The 20736-nt window shown below is 36.8% G+C and overlaps 1 protein-coding gene across 9 annotated transcripts in view; it reads right to left on the minus strand.

Moving 5' to 3' along the window:
* Positions 1-20736, minus strand: part of LOC128691776 (A-kinase anchor protein 9) — a gene marked incomplete at its 5' end in the record, with an annotated part of 128610 nt that overhangs the window by 43074 nt on the left and 64800 nt on the right. For 8 of the 9 annotated variants that reach the window (XR_011394112.1, XM_070100978.1, XM_070100976.1 and 5 more), the window contains 9 exon segments: positions 745-903; positions 4656-4835; positions 5022-5150; positions 6686-6856; positions 8518-8634; positions 10672-10854; positions 12225-12416; positions 14073-14267; positions 18277-18448. Coding sequence is in view for 8 of the 9 variants with exons in the window: in XM_070100978.1 (XP_069957079.1) it covers positions 745-903; positions 4656-4835; positions 5022-5150; positions 6686-6856; positions 8518-8634; positions 10672-10854; positions 12225-12416; positions 14073-14267; positions 18277-18448 (1498 nt within the window). 9 annotated transcript variants of the gene reach the window in all.

Below are 20736 nucleotides of genomic sequence, written 5' to 3' on the forward strand. Positions count from 1 at the left end.
CATTTCCCACTGAGGTAGAGTAACTCGAAAAAGAAAAACTAAAATGTTTTTTTTTCTTCTCCTTCTTTCAACGTACCAGCTGTATACCACTGAGGCGGGGCGGCCCAAAAGGAAAAACTAAAGTTTCGCCTTTGAAATTTAGGAATATATACAGGAGAAGGGGTTACTAGCCCCTTGCTCCCTGCATTTTAGTCACCTCGACTCAAGAAATCATAATGACACGATTGCAATCGTGTCATTACGATTTCTTGAGTCATGTTGACGGCAGTGAAGGGACTTGAGCTAGAGTTCGTCACGGCCACGCTAGCTGGAGATTCGTCCGTAAAACCTTGCATTTGTGGTCACAGAGGTGCCTGTGCTAACTTTCCTATGGTGTAGAAATATATCTAGTTGGATGAATCTTATTGTGGCTAGCTGGTCTAGTGGCTAACGCGACGGGCTGGAGTTTTGAGACTATGACCGCGGGTTCAATCCCGGCCGGGGGTATGGTTTTTTAGTCACCTCTTATGACACACATGGCTGACAAAGGAAGGTTTCTTCTCCACTTTTTCCCATTGGTCCCCATCCACTTATCATGAATAATAAAGAAAAAAGAAAGAAAAAGGGGAAAGGAGGAGAGAAACACATAGAATATATGTTATACAGTAAATGACAAAAAGACCTATTTAAGCTTATTACAATAAACACACAACTGCAGATCTAAAATAACAAAGGAAATTCCACAAGCAATACTTAATTTCATACCTGTTCTTCTAGCCTTAAACACCTGTCTTGCATCTGAATAGTTTCTGAAGGTAAAGGCAAGGGCACACTGTCCTCAATTTCCTCAGATAACTGATTAATCTCTTCTTCACGATCTGCCAATAGATCTTGAGCTGTTTTGAAATCTTCTTCTAGCCTTGCCTATATGAATAGAAGAATTTATTACACACACTCCTCTAATACCTCCTTAATACATAAGGCATAAAATGAATTTACAGTACTAGTTTTAATAAAAAAAATAAACCAAACAAAAAAAAAACACTCAAAACATATTATTTTTTCAAAAATTTCTGATAGAAGTTTGTTAGCTACATTTTAAATAAAGATTAAATAAGGCAATGGTGATCAAATAATCATGCAGCCCAAAGAACAAGTAAAGCTTCATGTATAACTGCATCATATTCTTTTTAACTGGATGTAGTGGCAACTCTCTTGGTCCGGCCAATGACTTATATTCTACAGTATAATAGTATACAAGTTACATTACAACCAAAGACAAATCTTTCTTTCTTTCTTTCAACACACCGGCCGTATCCCACCGAGGCAAATGTATAGATAGACAAATGTATAGATAAATATACAGATTTTTCGTTGAAACAGTAGTCAAGGCAGTATTTTTTTTTTTTTTTTTTTTGCTGAATCAACAGAAATGCCTTTCTCACTGCCAACAATTTTTCTCCAATGAATTTAGCTCTTTATTTTAATCACCCAAGAATAATTATGACAATAATAAAATACTTGAATTCCAAAAGAATAAAATACTGTGATGTTTATTTTTTAAAGTATCTCATGACATCCACCTGATGTCATTTACATTGCTGTGGCAACATTGGGGTTGTTATATCATTCATCTCACTTTTTTTTTTTTCACACACCAGTCATTTCCCACTGAGGTAGGATGACCTAAAAACAAAAAAAAAAATATTCACAATCATTCAGTCATTTGCTGTCTTGCTTGACGTGTGCTGACATCGCAGTTCAGATGACCCTCCAAAGTGCAACATCCCCACCCCTCCTCCCTGAGTATAGGCACTGTACTTCAACTCACTTGTAATTATAATATACAGCTTAAACAAACAACATGCATGTATCATATATTACACAAGATGCATGTACAGTACACAAATGTATTAATTCTAGTAGTAAATAATGCACAGCTTCAGACATATGTTAAATGCATGGCTAGTTGAAGACAAATTAGCTAATACATGTAAATTCTCAGCATTTATACAGGTGCTAAGATAATCACACAAAATACAGGCTATTAATTTTGTTAAGAGCAAAACAAGCATTTCAGATCACACACTTGTCCACAGTGCATCAAAGATTCTGTACACAGTATTTTCTATGAGTGCAACACACATGAAGGATTTGTATGCAAGACTTTGCAACCACCTGTAACCTACAATATATACTAATTTCTGAGATGTGAACATTTGTTTAATACTTCTTCATATTGCTAAAGCCTCTCAAACACATCAGAAAGTTTGTGTAAAACAAAATGTTTCTATAACTACACATATTCACTAAGCAGTTTTCAATGGCCAAAGATCCATTCTTGAATTTTCATTATTTTTTTCAATATGTACATATCACAAGACTCACACTTATTAACATTTAACTATCTTGTGCACTAATTTTTTTTATATTGCTGCCATTAGCAACTGTCAGTTCAATGACTTACAAAATCCAGCTGACGAACTGATCATTTCTATATATTTTACAACCAAATTCTGAAATATTCTTCATTTGCAAAAACTTAAGATATACACTACTGCTAGTACTACTAATATTAATACAGTGTAACTTATCCAGCAGAGTAACTTAGTCTAAAATTAGAGGAGAGCTAAATACTTCATTTTATGTGATCATTTATAAAAACCAAGGCATGAAAGAGACTATGACCCATACACAGATAACCCTCCCTGTGTTCTTGCTCCTCCCCTCTGTGGGCCCCTAGCTCCCTTGCAGTGCTCCTCTTTCTTAGTATTTGACTGGCTCCACCTCCTCTATGCTACCTTCCCTACCACTACCTTCTACCTCCACCACTTTTTTTTCTACCTCCACTACCACCTCCTTGCCTATATATACTCCCCCCTTCTCTCCTTTTTGTTAGTGTGACTTTGTAAATGGTCCATGTCAGACCTAAACATCGTCGTAGCTCCTCTCTATGTACGGGTTATTTGTGTATCGCTCCAGTCACGGTATTGTGCCTTTTTTGTTAATATGACCCACATTTATTTTCTTTTAAAAAATTTCATTTACCAATAAACTGAGCACAGATGCTATGTGAATTACAGACCATAGCTCTGGGTCTTTCTTTCTTTCAACACACCGGCCATATCCCACCGAGGCAGGGTGGCCCAAAAGGAAAAACGAAAGTTTCTCCTTTTACATTTAGTAATATATACAGGAGAAGAGGTTACTAGCCCCTTGCTCCCATAGCTCTGGGTACTTTATAATATACGAAGATGCCCAGGATATTTCATATACTCTGTACGTTCTATAACTCCAAACAGAACATATAACTTGCATGAATTTTTATGTATTGCAGCTCATGGTGGGACTACAGTTTTTTTTAGGGCTCAGCTGTCATTATCTTGTTATGCAAGAAGCATACAACAGCAGTTTGTAGCATCAAAGTCTTTCTCTGAGCCAAAAAATTCCAAATACTATACTTAATAATAATAATTTGACAAAGTTAATGTCATTAAAATTGTTGCATGAAAATTTGATTTATGCTTATTTGCCAATATTTTTTCCATCCAATATCTTAAGAAACAAGTTTAGATTTATTGGTGGAACCAATTTCTTTAAAGAATTATATTTTTACATTAATAGATGAATTTCAATGACATTTTAAGTAGTACGTACATAAACATATATTTTATTTTCAAGAAGACATTTAAAGCTAAAAATACCCCACAATTAGCTGAATTATGAAAATAATTATAATGAAACTGGAAATATTTGAATCATCCTGCACAAAGTGTTCTTGTATCCAATTCCCAGTCAACACAATTTCAGTATTTTTTCTTCACAGAACAGCCATCTCGCACCAAGGTAGGGTGACCCAAAAATAAGCAAACACATTCACTATCATTCATTCAATAGCTCTTACCAGAAGTGCACATATAGACACCCCAATTCCAATGACCTTTCGAACTGCAACATTCCCACCCCTCCTGCAGCATGTAGGCACTGAACTTCTCAGCTTCTGGTCTCAAGTCCAACTCAATCCCCTCATAAATACTACCTTGTTCACACTCACACAGCAAGTCAAGTCAAATAATTTTTGTACAGAGGAAAACAAATAAGAAAAATTACATGTATAGTTGTGAACAAACAAAACATTGTATGGACAGCACTTTGAAGAATCAAATTCTTAATTATGAGATATAAAGAATAGGAGGTGGGTAAACCAAAATAATATCTAGGAAGGAGTTCAGAGAAAGTGGTTATATAGTCATGGAGATGGTAAGCAACGTGTCTGCACTATAAGTTGTCAAAGTTTCAGAATTTTCTCCATTCTGGAAAAGTATCTAGATTGTGAGTGATGGTGAATAAGTGTGTTCTTCTCTGGGTTATCTTGCCTTGGTGGGAGAGGCTTGATGTGTAAAAACAAAAAAGTTTATGTACTTAGAAATGAGCTCCATAAGTAAAATTATTGAGCAGGACGAGCAGACTACAACACAGACAGAAAGATCAATTTTTCATTGAAAGCTGCAAGAAAGTTTTTAAGTTAATTGGTTAGTACTTATTTATGCATCCTCTAGTTCAAACTGCTATTACATAACAAATGCATACAGGAAATTAGTTGTTAGAAGCAAACATAAACTGTAAACAATCAAAAACTATCTGCCCACAGTGACACTTGGCATCAACGCATCTACCTGGTAGTTATTTAAGTTGGTTATCTCCTTCTGCAAAAGGTCTATCTGAGCCCTAAGGACAGTAACTTCATCACTAGCTGAACACAGGTTTTCATACTCTTCCTTGGTTATAGTTATTTCTTCATCAACTGGTGAAGTATGAAGAACTGCATTCTCTTCTCCATTCATTTCCTTATCCTCCTTCACAACACAAAAGTAAAATAAAAAAAGTAAAGCAATAGGACAGAGAAGACTCAAAAGACAGTGGATGAATCTACATATTAACAAAAATTATTAAAAGTTTTGAATAAGAGTTAAAAATAGTACAAAATCATAAGACAAAAAAGTGCTGCTCACAATGAACTATTTAAACTTCAGCAGACTAACCTTGCCAGTAGCAGTAACAGCAGTAGTAGTAGTAGTTGTAGCAGCAGCAGTAACAGCAGTAGTAGCAGCAGCAGCCAATGAAGACAGACATGATTCACCAATTTTGTTATCTTCTGACACATGTGACCCCTGCATTTAATAAAACATAAAACAATGAAAAACATGAGAGAAAAATAGTCAGCATTGCCAAATATTTGAGAATGTTAATATTATTCATTAAGTTATATAATGACAAAGTTTCTTTTGTTTAGACATGACTTTAAGGATTTTTTTTAAAACACACTGACCATCTCACACTAAGGTACAACAACATGCAAGACTTCATGGTTAAACTGACCCTCCAAGCTGAAACACCCCAAACCCTTCTTTAGAGTGAAGACCCTGTACTTCCCATTACTAGGATACAAGTCCAGCTAACCAGTTTCCCTTAATCCCTTCATAAATGTTACTTTGCTCACACTTCAACCCCTTGCCTCCACTCACTCCTATCCACCACCCTCACACAAACCTGTCAGATGTGCAAGTCCCTAGCACTCAAAACCTCCTTTACCCCTTCCTTCCAACCCTTCCAGGTATGATCCCTACCCCTGTTTCCCTTTCCCCCAGATTTATATGCCCTCCTAGTCATCCTATTTTACTCCATCCTCTCTACATGTCCAAACCACCTCGACAACCCCTCATCTGCCCTTCGAATAATACTTTTGGTAACCCCACACCACCTTTGAATCTCCTAGCTCTGAATTCTCTGCATTATATTCACACAACAAATTGTTTCAAACACATTTTTTCCACTGCCTCCAGCCTCCTCTTCATGTAACATTTAAAATCTATGTTTCACACCCATAAAAGTGTTTGCCCCACTATACTCTAGTACCTTCTCTTTTTTTGCTTCCATGAATAAGATTCTTGGTCTCCACAGGTACCTCAATGAACCACCCACCTTTTTTATCTCATCAGTTCTACAGGTCACCTCATCTTTCATAAACCCATCTACTGACAAGTCCACTCCCAAATATCTAAACAATTATTTTCTCCATACTCTCTCCCTTCAATCAGATATCCAATCTTTCATTGTCTAAATTTTCTGTTACTCTCAACACCTTGCTCTTTCCTATGTTCAACTTTAATTTCCTTCTTTTGCATACCTTCCCAAGTTTACCTTCTAATCATTGCAACTTCTCTTTAAAAGTTCCCCCAAAAACAGTGTATTTGGCAAACAGCAATTTGTGACAACTCTCACAATTATAGTATATACTGAATGATCAAGACATTAAACTCTTCTCATGACAATTTTTTAACACTTTCTTAATCTGGTTTTATATATATGGAGCGATTTATGTCATGACAATATTAATTCCAAATGCAGCATTTATTGATGCACTAGAGAAAATTTTGTTAAAAGCTAACCAAATAGCAATCATTAAGGTATTAAATTTTAATTATAAAAAATACTACATATAAGCATAGATGCAGTCCTAAAACAACTAGATATGTATTACAGTACTTGAGTACTGTAATACATATCTAGTAAAACAGTACTCGAGTACTGTAATACATAAAGCTATAAAATTAATTAATGTCTGCAGCAAATAATACGACATGAGAACTCACTGAATTGCATTTGAAGTAGAAACAATTGAAAAGCAGCATCATTTTGATCTTACCTTGGTTATGCTTGAGTCATGAGATGATACCTTTGATAACTCAATGGGAGCCTCAGGCTGTACAGACATGAAAGTCAAGTCAACACTTGATGGATGAGTGATGGACACTCCTTCTTCACTTTTACCAGTGGAACTGTTGACAGCTGAGTGACCTTCCTTGATACTATTCATCTGTTAAACCAAGATTAGAAAAAAAAAAAACTATAGATGTACTAAAATGTATAAAATCTTTTCAAGATATGAGAATTGCAAAGGTAATAAATTATATAAAGATTACTGGAGATGAAGCCTTCATCCATGCAACTGCAAGATCAGACCTGTATCAACTCAACCACAGAATTCTTTTGTACACTGTGGCACACTCAATAAAGCAATTACAAAGACAGTAAGTTTAGTAACCAGTACTCTTTGTACAATAATTTTTATTACAAGTTAATATGAAGCAGATCTATACGTATGCTCTCTGTCATAGAATGGGACAGGTGGGTTACTGCATACTGAAAAAAAATGAGAAAGAACGTACAACACATATTGTTCAGATCAAAAGATATATACGATCAGCTAATATCAAGGTTTTCATATCTGGATAATTCAGTAGACTGAGACCATATGCTTACTGAAGTTATCCAAACCAATAATTGCAATATAAAAAAAGGGGCATCCATTAACAATATCTAAATTTCTTTCCGCTGACCACAATATGCAATTTTCACATTGTCGGTCCAGTAATTTTTTCCCCTCAACTATACTGTGAATTCCTTCATTTTCCATAGACCTACTTGTTGTTATAACCGTATCTAAATGTCTAAAACATTAACTTGCTGGTGTACTCATAAATTAGGAAATCAGAGCCACCTGAGAAAAGCAACTCCTTAAGTTTTAATGGCTAGCTTAAAAATTTTTTTTTTTTTTTTTAACAAGCTGGCCATCTCTCACCAAGGCACCATCATTCACACTATCACTGTCTTGTCAGAGGTACACAGATACGATAGTTTAGATGTCACTTCAAACAGCCAATATTCGAAACCCTCTTTTAAGGTGAAGGCATTATACTTCCCACCTCCAAGACTCAAGTCCAGCTAACTGGTTTTGCTAAATCCATTCACAAAATATTGCTCTGCTCATACTAAAACAGCCCATCAAGTCCTAAAAACCATTTGTCTCTACTCACTCCTATCTAACATGCTCACACATGCCTGCTGCATGTCCAAGCCCCTTGTACACAAAACTTCCTTTACCCCCCTCCCTCCATCCTTTCCTAGGATGACCCCTACATAGCCTTCCCTCCACTACAGATTTATACACCCTCCAAGTCATCCTATTTTGCTCCATCCTCTCTAAATGACCAAACCACCTCAACAACCCCTTCTCAGCTTTCTGAATAATACTTTTAGTAACTCCACACCTCCTAATCTCCAAATTACGAAATCTATGCATAATATTTACGCCACACACTGCCTCCAGCTTCTTCCTTGCTGCAACATTCACAACCCATGCTTCACATCCATATAAGAGTGTTGGTACCACTACTCTCATACATTCCCTTCCTTGCCTCCATGAATAAGGCTCTTTATCTCCACAGATACCTCAATGCACCACCCACCTTTTTCCCTTTCTCAATTCTATGATTTACCTCGTCCTTCGTATACCATCCACCGACGTGTCCACTCCCAAATTTCTGGACACGTTCACTTCTTCCAAACTCCCTCCCTCTAATTTGATATCCAGTTTTTCTTACTTAATTCATCTGATACACTCATCACCTTACTCTTCATTTATGCTCACTTTCAGCTTCCTTTACACACCCTCAATAATTTATCATCATTAATTACCTCAATAGTAGCAGAATCGGGATGATGTACCATCGATGATTTTCTCAGAACTTCTGGAGTTTCAGTATCACTTAGTTGACTACAGAATTCATTACGTCCTCTAAGAATATTCTGAAGCTAAGAAAGAGAAGAAAAATGTTAAATATTTGATACTTAAGAAAAATAAACACTAAGATATACAGCATAATTATATACAACCTGACATACATATACAGCATTTCAATAATGCAGTGGTTTTTAATTATAATCATTCTTCATTTATTCAGATTTCCTACAATAAATATACAGTGGTACCCCAAGTTTCGAACTGCTCCCAACTCGACCAATTATGTAAGTGTATTATTGCAAGTGCTTTTGTAAGTGCATTTTTGGGGGTCTGAAACGGACTAATCAAATTTACAGTATTCCTTATGGGAACAAATTCGTTCAATAATGGCACTCGAACAGCCTTCTGAACAAAGAAAATTCGAAACTTGGGGTACCACTGTATTCACCATTCACTATAAGCCAAGGACGAAAATATTTTAAATTAAGTAATATGTGTAATATATATGTATTTTTTAGGCCTGGCTCTATTGCTCACTTAATATATGATAGTGTAAACATGCTATCAGACTCTTATATACATTTGAATATGAAAAAGACTATGATTCAATTTACACTGAACTTTGCTTTACAACAGAAGTAGTCCAGAACCTAATCTGCTGTATGAGGCCCTCTTCTATGTGAATACTCTCATACTTTGTCTATAAATTATCTACCATATACATTTCATTCATGTCATTCAATTTGGAATAGTATGATCAAAATAATTTTATTTTTGAACATCAGTTTAATGCCATATGTTGAATGCTTCAGACTTAAGACAGAAAACCCTTCTTAGGGACAACACTATGCACTCTCTTCTAGATTACTTATTACTGAGTACATTAATGTTATTAAGCCCACAAGTCATGTAGATATAAACATCAAGGAATTAAGGAACGCTCATGATAAGATAGATATATGCACTCCTCGGTGGTCTGGCATAGTCTAGGAAAAAAAATTACTTGGTCTATTTAGTTTAAGTTTTTGTTAGTTTTTATATTTATCATTACTGTTTTAGCTTTTCTAATAGAATAATTTATGCCCTGGAAATAGTACTGAGTTTAGAGAATTAGACATCCTTCACATATTTTAAGGCCATTTAAATATGACAAATTATCTAAAATAGATACTGGATAGAATTTCCTTTCATGCTCTCCATCCAGTCCTTGAAACAAACACAAGACAAATATTTGCTCACTGATGAGGAAGGAAAACATTTAATGAATAGGATTCAATTTCTTTATTTTTTATTTCAACAAACCGGTCGTATCCCACTGAGGCAGGGCGACTTGAAAAGAAAAATGAGTTTTTCTTTTTACATTTAGTAATTTCTACAGGAAAAGGGGGTTACTATCCCCTTCCTCCCAGCATTTAATTCACCTCTTATATCATGCATGGCTTGGGGATGAAGGACTCTTCTCTGCTTTCCCATAGAGAATTTCTAAATTTATGTACTTTAAAGTAGTAAGAGGGTGAATTATTATTATTATTACTACTACTATGTACTATTATTATTCATGAGGGAGTGCTAAACCCGGAGTCATACAGTGCTTGGGGGCATGGAAGGCATTCAGACTCGATTCAAGGAATTGGGGCACAAATCCTATTTCTTAGAATAAGTAGGTAAAGAATAAGTCACAATCCTGTGGCTACAATTCACAAGCAACCCAGACACCACAAATGAAACCATACTGATGGATCACAAAACAAGTGGGGCTCGTGAGTAATACTGACATTACAATCTGCCATCAACCATTGCCAAGTAACAATTTGATAATGGCCAAATATGGACCAAAATGTGGTCCATTACACAAATAATCCATAAACAGAGGAAAGAAACTTATCACAACATTTCGGACCAAAACGTAGTCATAAGTTTATTTCTCCTATCTGTGGGCTATTTATTTGTGTATTGTTCTAGTCACAGTATTTTGCCTTCTTATTCTTTGTGGTCTAGTGTTGTCTTTATTTTGTGAGTTAGTTGTGAAGTATAAGGGTAATAAAATGAAAACTTCTGAACATTAATATCACTAATACTACCATGTACAGAAAGTGAAGTATACTAACCAGGTTTTGACATTCCACAAGATTTCCATTATTTGCAATGTGTGTGATCACCTCACTGACTCTAGATTTTATAGTCATAAGTTGCTCAATCAGTTCTTTTATCTCAGCATTTTTATCTTCTATAAGACTTTGAGCTAATGTTGATGGGATAATATCTGGTTGACTAGCACTTACAAGCTCCTTCTGAAAAAAAAAAAAATAAAAAAAATATAAGCTAGCTTAAAACTGTTTTTGTAATTATGACAAAATGATTCACTCAATACATCATTGAGCCTGGAAGAAGTGAGGACCCATGGGATAGGTAACAATGTTGCAGTTCAATGGGTCATTGCAACTGTGATGTTTGTACACTTCTAGTAAGAGAGCAATGTATTTCCTTCACTAACTAACTCTACTCTGCCTTGGTAGCAAAATGCTGATGTACTAAAAAGCAAAAATGAATGAAGAGATACACAGAATGTGTATACTGGTACCTACTGTATATAGCTGTAAAGTTATACACACCGAGAACAAAGAGAAAAAAAGTTTGTGAGGCATATAACAGTAAGGATGTCAAAATGCTACATGCAATATAACAGTGAACATTATTACTTTTTTTTTTTTCAACAAACCGGCCTTATCCCACCAAGGCAGGGTGGCCCAAAAAGAAAAAAGTTTTTCTTTTTAAATTTAGTAATTTGTACAGAAAAGGTTACTATCCCCTTGCTCCCAGCATTTTAGTCGCCTCTTACAACACGCATGGCTTATGGAGGAAGAATTTTGTTCCAATTCCTCAAAAAGATAAGAGGAAATAAACAAGAACAAGAACTAGAAAGAAAATAGAAGAAAACCCAGTGGGGTGTGTATATATATGCTTGTACATGAATGTGTAGTGTGACCTAAGTGTAAGCAGAAGTAGCAAGATGTACCTGAAATCTTGCATGTTTATGAGACAGACAAAAGACACCAGCAATCCTACCATGATGTAAAACAATTACAGGCTTTCGTTTTACACTCACTTGGCAGGATGGTAGTACCTCCCTGGGTGGCTGCTGTCTACCAACCTACTACCACAGGATGGTAGTACCTCCCTGGGTGGCTGCTGTCTACCAACCTACTACCACAGGATGGTAGTACCTCCCTGGGTGATTGCTGTCTACCAACCTACTACCTACTACTACTTTTCACTGTGGTAATATTCCATATTAAGATATCACTGGTTTATGATCTAATTTCAAAAATACTACAGAACACACAAAATGAATTGCTGGATAATTATAAGAAGAGCCTTACTAAGACAGTTTAAGTTGAGAAAATTAATTAAACTGGAGAAAGTGCATCGTTATTATCGGTAAAAATATAAAACAGGGAGCTAATGTGAATCTCAATATTTTTCACTTAAAACATCATTTACGTACTAATAAAATATAAGAGTATTTGCTTTGGTCAAGCCTAATTTATATGATTTAAAATGCAATGTATAGTTGACACATAATTTTTTATAAATTTATATATATACTTATAACATTACCAAAAATCAAACTCCTGAATCTATTATCTAAATTGAAACCAACCTTCAAATTATCAATAAGGTTATTTTTTGAAGCTATTTCATCCTCCAGCTGTTTCTGCTTTGTGAGAAGTTGGTCAGAAGTGGTTTGAGGAAGACTGTGAGGCTGTGTCATTGACTGTATTCGTTCTAGTTCCTCCTCACGTGACATCAGCTTTCCTCTGGTACTCGACAGATTATGTTTAAGTTCCTCTATCTGTAAGTAATATTTTCGTAAATCACTTTTTTTTTTTTTTCAACAAGTCGGCCGTCTCCCACCGAGGCAGGGTGACCCATAAAAGAAAGAAAATCCCCAAAAAGAAAATGCTTTCATCATCATTCAACACTTTCACCACACTCACACATAATCACTGTTTTTGCAGAGGTGCTCAGAATACAACAGTTTAGAAGCATATACATATAAAGATACACAACATATCCCTCCAAACTGCCAATATCACTTGTTATTATCTCATATTCTCTTTCAAAAGAAGGATAGCTCATTAAGAAATGAATTTTAACATTTATTAAAAAAAAAAAAAAGCTTGTTGCAAAGCAGTGTATATCATTTATCTGCTCTTCACTTAAACTTTCTCTTGATAAAAGTGAATAGCTCTTCAATCAAGAAACTGAGGCTGCATTCACCTTCCTTAAATTAAACCTAATTACTTCCTATTTCCCAGGTGCTATATGATCTCCATGATTTTAGCACTTCTTCTTCTGTCAACAAACCGGCCGTATCCCATCCAGGCAGGGTGACCCAAAAAGAACAACAAAGTTCCTCTTTTTAACTTTAGTAAGGTATACAGGAGAAGGGTTACCAGCCCCTTGCTCCTGGCATTTTAGTCACCTCTTATGACATGTATGGCTTATGGAAGAAGAATTTTCTTCTACTTCCCCATAGAGATAAGAGGAAATAAACAAGAACAAGAACTAGTAAGAAAATAGAAGAAAACCCAGAGGGGTGTATCTTTCTTTCTTTCAACACACCAGCCGTATCCCACCGAGACGGGGTGGCCCAAAAGGAAAAACGAAAACTTCTCCTTTTACATTTAGTAATATATACAGGAGAAGAGGTTACTAGCCCCTTGTTCCCGGCATTTTAGTCGCCTCCTACAACACGCATGGCTTACGGAGGAAGAATTCTGTTCCACTTCCCCATGGAGGTAAGAGAAAATAAACAAGAACAAGAACTAGTAAGAAAACAAAAGAAAACCCAGAGGTGTGTGTATATATATGCTTGTACATGTATGTGTAGTGTGACCTAAGTGTAAGTAGAAGTAGTAAGACGTACCTGAAATCTTGCATGGTTATGAGACAGAAAAAAGACACCAGCAATCCCACCACCATGTAAAACACTTACAGGCTTTCGTTTTACACTCACCTGGCAGGACGGTAGTACCTCCTTGCGCGACTGCTGTCTACCAATCTACTACCTAGGTTTAGCACTTTTACAAGATAAATAATAATAAAACCCAAACACACAAGAAAATAAAAATACGTGTGTAATGAATGTAAGGTACTGTAGAAGTTAGTAAGACTTACTTGCCATCTTACATGTTCCTGAGACAGAAAAGACCAACAGTAATGAGAAAATGCTTTAGAGGCCTCAGTTTCACACTAAATACTAAAGGATGCTAGTATCTCCATGGATAAAGACTGCCTACGAAGCTAAAAATTATGAGTTTCAAAGATAGCATTCATGCATTTAAACAAAAATGGAGTTATTTTTTTTACACACTAGGTGTCTCCCACCAAAGTAGGGTGACCCGGCAAAGAAAAGAGTTTTTCTTATTATTATCTTTAATAATTTATATAGAAGCAAACTACTAGCACACATATATATATTTATGTTAAGATTCACTGTACTGACCTCTCTTCCCTTTTTGGCTAATTCACTTCTTTTCTTTTCCAGATCTTCTTGAACTGCATTAATCCTCTGCTTGAGTTCAGAAGTCATAGGATGATCTGAACGACGAATTTCATCTAAACGAGCCTCAAGACCAGAGATCTGTATTAGCTGCTCTTTTGAAAGTTCCTGAAGCATATCTCGTTCTGCAGTCACTTCCTGCATTAAAATAATATGAAATATTTATGAGAATTATTTAACAAATTCTTTTAATCAGAAGAGAATACTGAATATTTAAAGAATGTTTTATTTTTTTTTTATTATCACACCGGCCGATTCCCACCAAGGCAGGGTGGCCCTATCAAACACGCTCACGCATGCCTGCTGGAAGTCCAAGCCCCTCGCACACAAAACCTCCTTTACCCCCTCCCTCCAACCCTTCCTAGGCCGACCCCTACCCCGCCTTCCTTCCACTACAGACTGATACACTCTTGAAGTCATTCTGTTTCGCTCCATTCTCTCTACATGTCCGAACCACCTCAACAACCCTTCCTCAGCCCTCTGGACAACAGTTTTGGTAATCCCGCACCTCCTCCTAACTTCCAAACTACGAATTCTCTGCATTATATTCACACCACACATTGCCCTCAGACATGACATCTCCACTGCCTCCAGCCTTCTCCTCGCTGCAACATTCATCACCCACGCTTCACACCCATATAAGAGCGTTGGTAAAACTATACTCTCATACATTCCCCTCTTTGCCTCCAAGGACAAAGTTCTTTGTTTCCACAGACTCCTAAGTGCACCACTCACTCTTTTTCCCTCATCAATTCTATGATTCACCTCATCTTTCATAGACCCATCCGCTGACACGTCCACTCCCAAAAATCTGAATACGTTCACCTCCTCCATACTCTCTCCCTCCAATCTGATATTCAATCTTTCATCACCTAATCTTTTTGTTATCCTCATAACCTTACTCTTTCCTGTATTCACCTTTAATTTTCTTCTTTTGCACACCCTACCAAATTCATCCACCAATCTCTGCAACTTCTCTTCAGAATCTCCCAAGAGCACAGTGTCATCAGCAAAGAGCAGCTGTGACAACTCCCACTTTGTGTGATTCTTTATCTTTTAACTCCACGCCTCTTGCCAAAACCCTCGCATTTACTTCTCTTACAACCCCATCTATAAATATATTAAACAACCACGGTGACATCACACATCCTTGTCTAAGGCCTACTTTTACTGGGAAAAAATTTCCCTCTTTCCTACATACTCTAACTTGAGCCTCACTATCCTCGTAAAAACTCTTCACTGCTTTCAGTAACCTACCTCCTACACCATACACTTGCAACATCTGCCACATTGCCCCCCTATCCACCCTGTCATACGCCTTTTCCAAATCCATAAATGCCACAAAGACCTCTTTAGCCTTATCTAAATACTGTTCACTTATATGTTTCACTGTAAACACCTGGTCCACACACCCCCTACCTTTCCTAAAGTCTCCTTGTTCATCTGCTATCCTATTCTCCGTCTTACTCTTAATTCTTTCAATTATAATTCTACCATACACTTTACCAGGTACACTCAACAGACTTATCCCCCTATAATTTTTGCACTCTCTTTTATCCCCTTTGCCTTTATACAAAGGAACTATGCATGCTCTCTGCCAATCCCTAGGTACCTTACCCTCTTCCATACATTTATTAAATAATTGCACCAACCACTCCAAAACTATATCCCCACCTGCTTTTAACATTTCTATCTTTATCCCATCAATCCCGGCTGCCTTACCCCCTTTCATTTTACCTACTGCCTCACGAACTTCCCCCACACTCACAACTGGCTCTTCCTCACTCCTACAAGATGTTATTCCTCCTTGCCCTATACACGAAATCACAGCTTCCCTATCTTCATCAACATTTAACAATTCCTCAAAATATTCCTTCCATCTTCCCAATACCTCTAACTCTCCATTTAATAACTCTCCTCTCCTATTTTTAACTGACAAATCCATTTGTTCTCTAGGCTTTCTTAACTTGTTAATCTCACTCCAAAACTTTTTCTTATTTTCAACAAAATTTGTTGATAACATCTCACCCACTCTCTCATTTGCTCTCTTTTTACATTGCTTCACCACTCTCTTAACTTCTCTCTTTTTCTCCATATACTCTTCCCTCCTTGCATCACTTCTACTTTGTAAAAACTTCTCATATGCTAACTTTTTCTCCCTTACTACTCTCTTTACATCATCATTCCACCAATCGCTCCTCTTCCCTCCTGCACCCACTTTCCTGTAACCACAAACTTCTGCTGAACACTCTAACACTACATTTTTAAACCTACCCCATACCTCTTCGACCCCATTGCCTATGCTCTCATTAGCCCATCTATCCTCCAATAGCTGTTTATATCTTACCCTAACTGCCTCCTCTTTTAGTTTATAAACCTTCACCTCTCTCTTCCCTGATGCTTCTATTCTCCTTGTATCCCATCTACCTTTTACTCTCAGTATAGCTACAACTAGAAAGTGATCTGATATATCTGTGGCCCCTCTATAAACATGTCCATCCTGAAGTCTACTCAACAGTCTTTTATCTACCAATACATAATCCAACAAACTACTGTCATTTCGCCCTACATCATATCGTGTATACTTATTTATCCTCTTTTTCTTAAAATATGTATTACCTATAACTAAACCCCTTTCTATACAAAGTTCAATCAAAGGGCTCCCATTATCATTTACACCTGGCACCCCAAACTTACCTACCACACCCTCTCTAAAAGTTTCTCCTACTTTAGCATTCAAGTCCCCTACCACAATTACTCTCTCACTTGGTTCAAAGGCTCCTATACATTCACTTAACATCTCCCAAAATCTCTCTCTCTCCTCTGCATTCCTCTCTTCTCCAGGTGCATACACGCTTATTATGACCCACTTCTCGCATCCAACCTTTACTTTAATCCACAATCAAAAAAAAACTTGTATGATTTTTTTTATATTTTTTATCGTTGTATTTTCCTCAGTACGTCCTAGCTTACATCTTATACAAAACAAAAACGGAGAATGAAAATAAACATAGATATAATATAAAAATTTTGAAGATGGGTAAGAAAATGGCTGAGAGTTACGAGAGATGATCTATAAGGAGAGACTTAAAAATATTTTAATGCTTTTGTTGGTAAATAAGAAGAAAACAGGAAAAACATAGGGCAAAAGATAATCATAAACGAACACAAGAAACAGAGAGGCTTTATTTTAGCACTCTCAATAAGGAAAACATGAGGTTACAATGGTAAACTCAACTAAACTAAAAAAATAACAAAAATTAAAGAATGCCAGAAGTATTTCTTTACAAACAGTAGTACACAGCTGAGCTGGGATCCAGAACTGGGGGCAGCAATAGGAAGAAGGGAGGTACGCCCTCAAAATTCCCTCAGCTCCCCAAATAATAATACAGTGGTACCTCGTATTTCGAACAGCTCCCAACTCAAAATATTATGTAAGTGTATTTTTTAAGTGCTTTTGTAAGTGTATTTTTGGGGTCTAAAACAGACTAATCTAATTGACATTATTCCTTATGGGAACAAATTTGTTTGGTAACAGCACTCGAATAGCCTTCTGGAACGAATTATGGCTGAAATTCGAGGTACCACTGTAATAACAATAGATTAAAGTAATATTAATACTTCTGAAGACAAATCCCCTACCCTCTTCTATCAACCAGAGTGCCACCCCTATGCTTCTATATAAAACTTTGAACTATCCCCTGTCCATGAGGTAATATGTGATACAATCACTGGAAACTTAAAATTACAGTGGACCCCCGCATAACGATCACCTCCGAATGCGACCAATTATGTAAGTGTATTTATGTAAGTGCGTTTGTACATGTATGTTTGGGGGTCTGAAATGTACTAATCTACTTCCCAATATTCCTTATGGGAACAAATTCGGTCAGTACTGGCACCTGAACATACTTCTGGAGTGAAAAAATATCGTTAACCGGGGGTCCACTGTATAACAAACTAAACACTGAAGGAGCACTCCAAGAATATGTCTCCTCCTTTAACTACAAATATCATAAATATAAAATCACACAAAACACTGCCCTTGTTTTGAAGTATTATAAATAGTAATTTTTGCATTCTTACGTTAGCATTATTATTTTGTAAGTACAAAGTTATTACTAAAGTAACTTAAAGCAACACAAACCTCATAATCCACTCTAAGGTTTTTCAGAGTCATTTCAAGGTCTCGAGTACGTTTCACAGCTGCTTCCATGGTGCGCTCAAGTGTAAGAAGTTTGTCTTCTAATCGAAACTCAACGGATGCAGGTAATAAAGAGGCATGGTCAGCCTCTATTTCTTGTAAAGGCGGAACATCCCTGTAATATATGCATATTAAGTTCAAAAGCTCTTTAAATAATTATGACAAATAAATACTTCTTCTTTCAACGCACGGGCTGCATCCCACCGATGTGGTGTGGCCCAAAAGAAGAAACAAAAGTGTCTCCTTTTAAATTTAGTAATATATACAGGAGAAGGGGTCACTATCCCCTTGCTCCTGCCATTTTAGTCACCTCTTACAACACACATGGCTCTTGGAGGAAGAATTCTGTTTCACTTCCCCATGGAGACAAATAATTAGACAAGGTGTAAATCTACAAAGAATAAACCCAAATCAAATTTTTTCACAAAGAAAAAATTAACAACTTTTCATTAATGTACAGCACTGTATGACTCATAAGGGTTTAGCAATTAATAAAGTGACATTATAATTTTTATTTCTATTATTAACTCTTGGAGGGTCGAGACCCTCGATCCTGAACTCCCACTCAGGGTAAAAGAAAAAAAAATTGTTTTCCAACGCAATGATAAGAGAACCTTTCCCTGATGATAATGACACCAAAAGTATGAAATTTCATGGAAAACTTAGGGAATTATTCTCTTGCAAAGTTAGTGGTATCAACAATATTTACGCATCGGTGATTTCACCCAATTTGAGCCCTATTTTCAGCCAATTCCAATGTTCCAGTCGAATAAAATCATAGCTATTTCGCTAGAACTACATTTGTTCTATCGACTGAGTACAAGAAATCGCCCATTTACTGATTTCAACTACCCAATAAAGTGATAAGAAATTGGCAATTTGGCCAATTTCACACAAATTTCCAAAGATGCCAATTTCAAAATAGGGTCCAGAATAAACAAGACAGACATTCCTGGCACTAAAATAACATTTTCTCTGTTCATTAGTCATGTCTCCAGGCCATTCTTATATTACTCTTGCTTTCCATTTTGAACTTTCATTCTCACAAAAAAATAGAAGATTTACTGTTATGCAGACTACTGCATTATTGTAAAAGTGGTATAAATAATATCAGTGCACTTGTGAAAGAATATCAGACTCACCAGTTAATGTGTATTGGAAGCGTGGAGTGATTTGTTTACTCTTGAACATTAGCAAAAATCGAACATTTCTGCTATTTTGAGCTCAATTTCAAGGTACTTTTTATCGTGAAACCAATCAAAATCAGCTCTATTTCTGTAATATATCTTCCATTCTATCAAATGAGACCAAGAAAACGAGAATACAATAATAAATACCATACAAAAATACACTACAAAGTCGCTGTTTTAAACCAAAAACATGGTTACAAAGTCGCTGTTTTAAACCAAAAACATGGTCAGAGTTTTTTTTTTCTCTCATGCACTGTGTGCTGCAGTGACCATGCAGACCCATTTTTCATATGTAGGCCTACCAGCTTCCTTCCACCAGATTTAAAGGCGCTAGAATTTTGGCGTATAAGTACGTGACCGACACTGGCTGTTAAGATGTACATGTACGTGACCGACCCTCAAAGGGTTAATATCTCAGAGGCGACTAAAATGCCGGAAGCAATGAGCTAGTAACCCCTTCTCCTGTATAAATTACTAAAAGCAAGAAAATAAAACATTTGGAATGCTTGGAGATGATTGACCTATGCTCACTGGAGCAGGCGAGAGGGATACATCGTAATATACACCTGGAAAATCCTAAATGGATTTGTCCCAAATCTGCACACAGAAATCAATCTTTAAGAAAGCAATGAAAAGTAGGGGTGCCATTAGTACACTAAGAGAAAACAAAATAAGTGTGTAGGGGCCAAGACTGTTCAACAGCCTCCCACAAGGCATAAGGGGATTTATCAATAGACCCCTCTGGCTGCCTTCAAGAGGGAGCCAGACAGATAACTAACATCAGTACCCAATCAGCTGGGCTGTGGTTTGTACATTGGACTATATATGGCCAGCAGTAGCAGCTTGGTTGATCAGGGCCTGATCAACCACAAGGCCTGGTCAAGGACTGCACTGTGGGGGCACTGACCCCCAGAACACCCTCCAGGTAGGTTGGGAGGGGGTAAAGGAGGTTTTGTGTGCAAGGGGCTTGGACACATGCATGTGTGAGCATGTTAGATAGGAGTGAGAGGAGACAAATGTTTTTTGGGGCTTGACGAGCTGTTGGAGTGTGAGCAGGGTAATATTGTGTGAAGGGATTCAGGGAATTTACCAGTTAGCCTGACTTGAGTCCTGGAGGTGGGAAGTACAGTGCCTGCAATCTAAAGGAGGGGTTTGGGATATCTGCTGTTTAAAGTGACATCTAAGCTGTTGTATCTGTGTGCTTCTGGCAAGA

This window comes from Cherax quadricarinatus, chromosome 75, assembly GCF_038502225.1.
Source record: "Cherax quadricarinatus isolate ZL_2023a chromosome 75, ASM3850222v1, whole genome shotgun sequence".
In the NCBI taxonomy this organism is placed as follows: Eukaryota; Metazoa; Arthropoda; class Malacostraca; order Decapoda; family Parastacidae; genus Cherax; species Cherax quadricarinatus.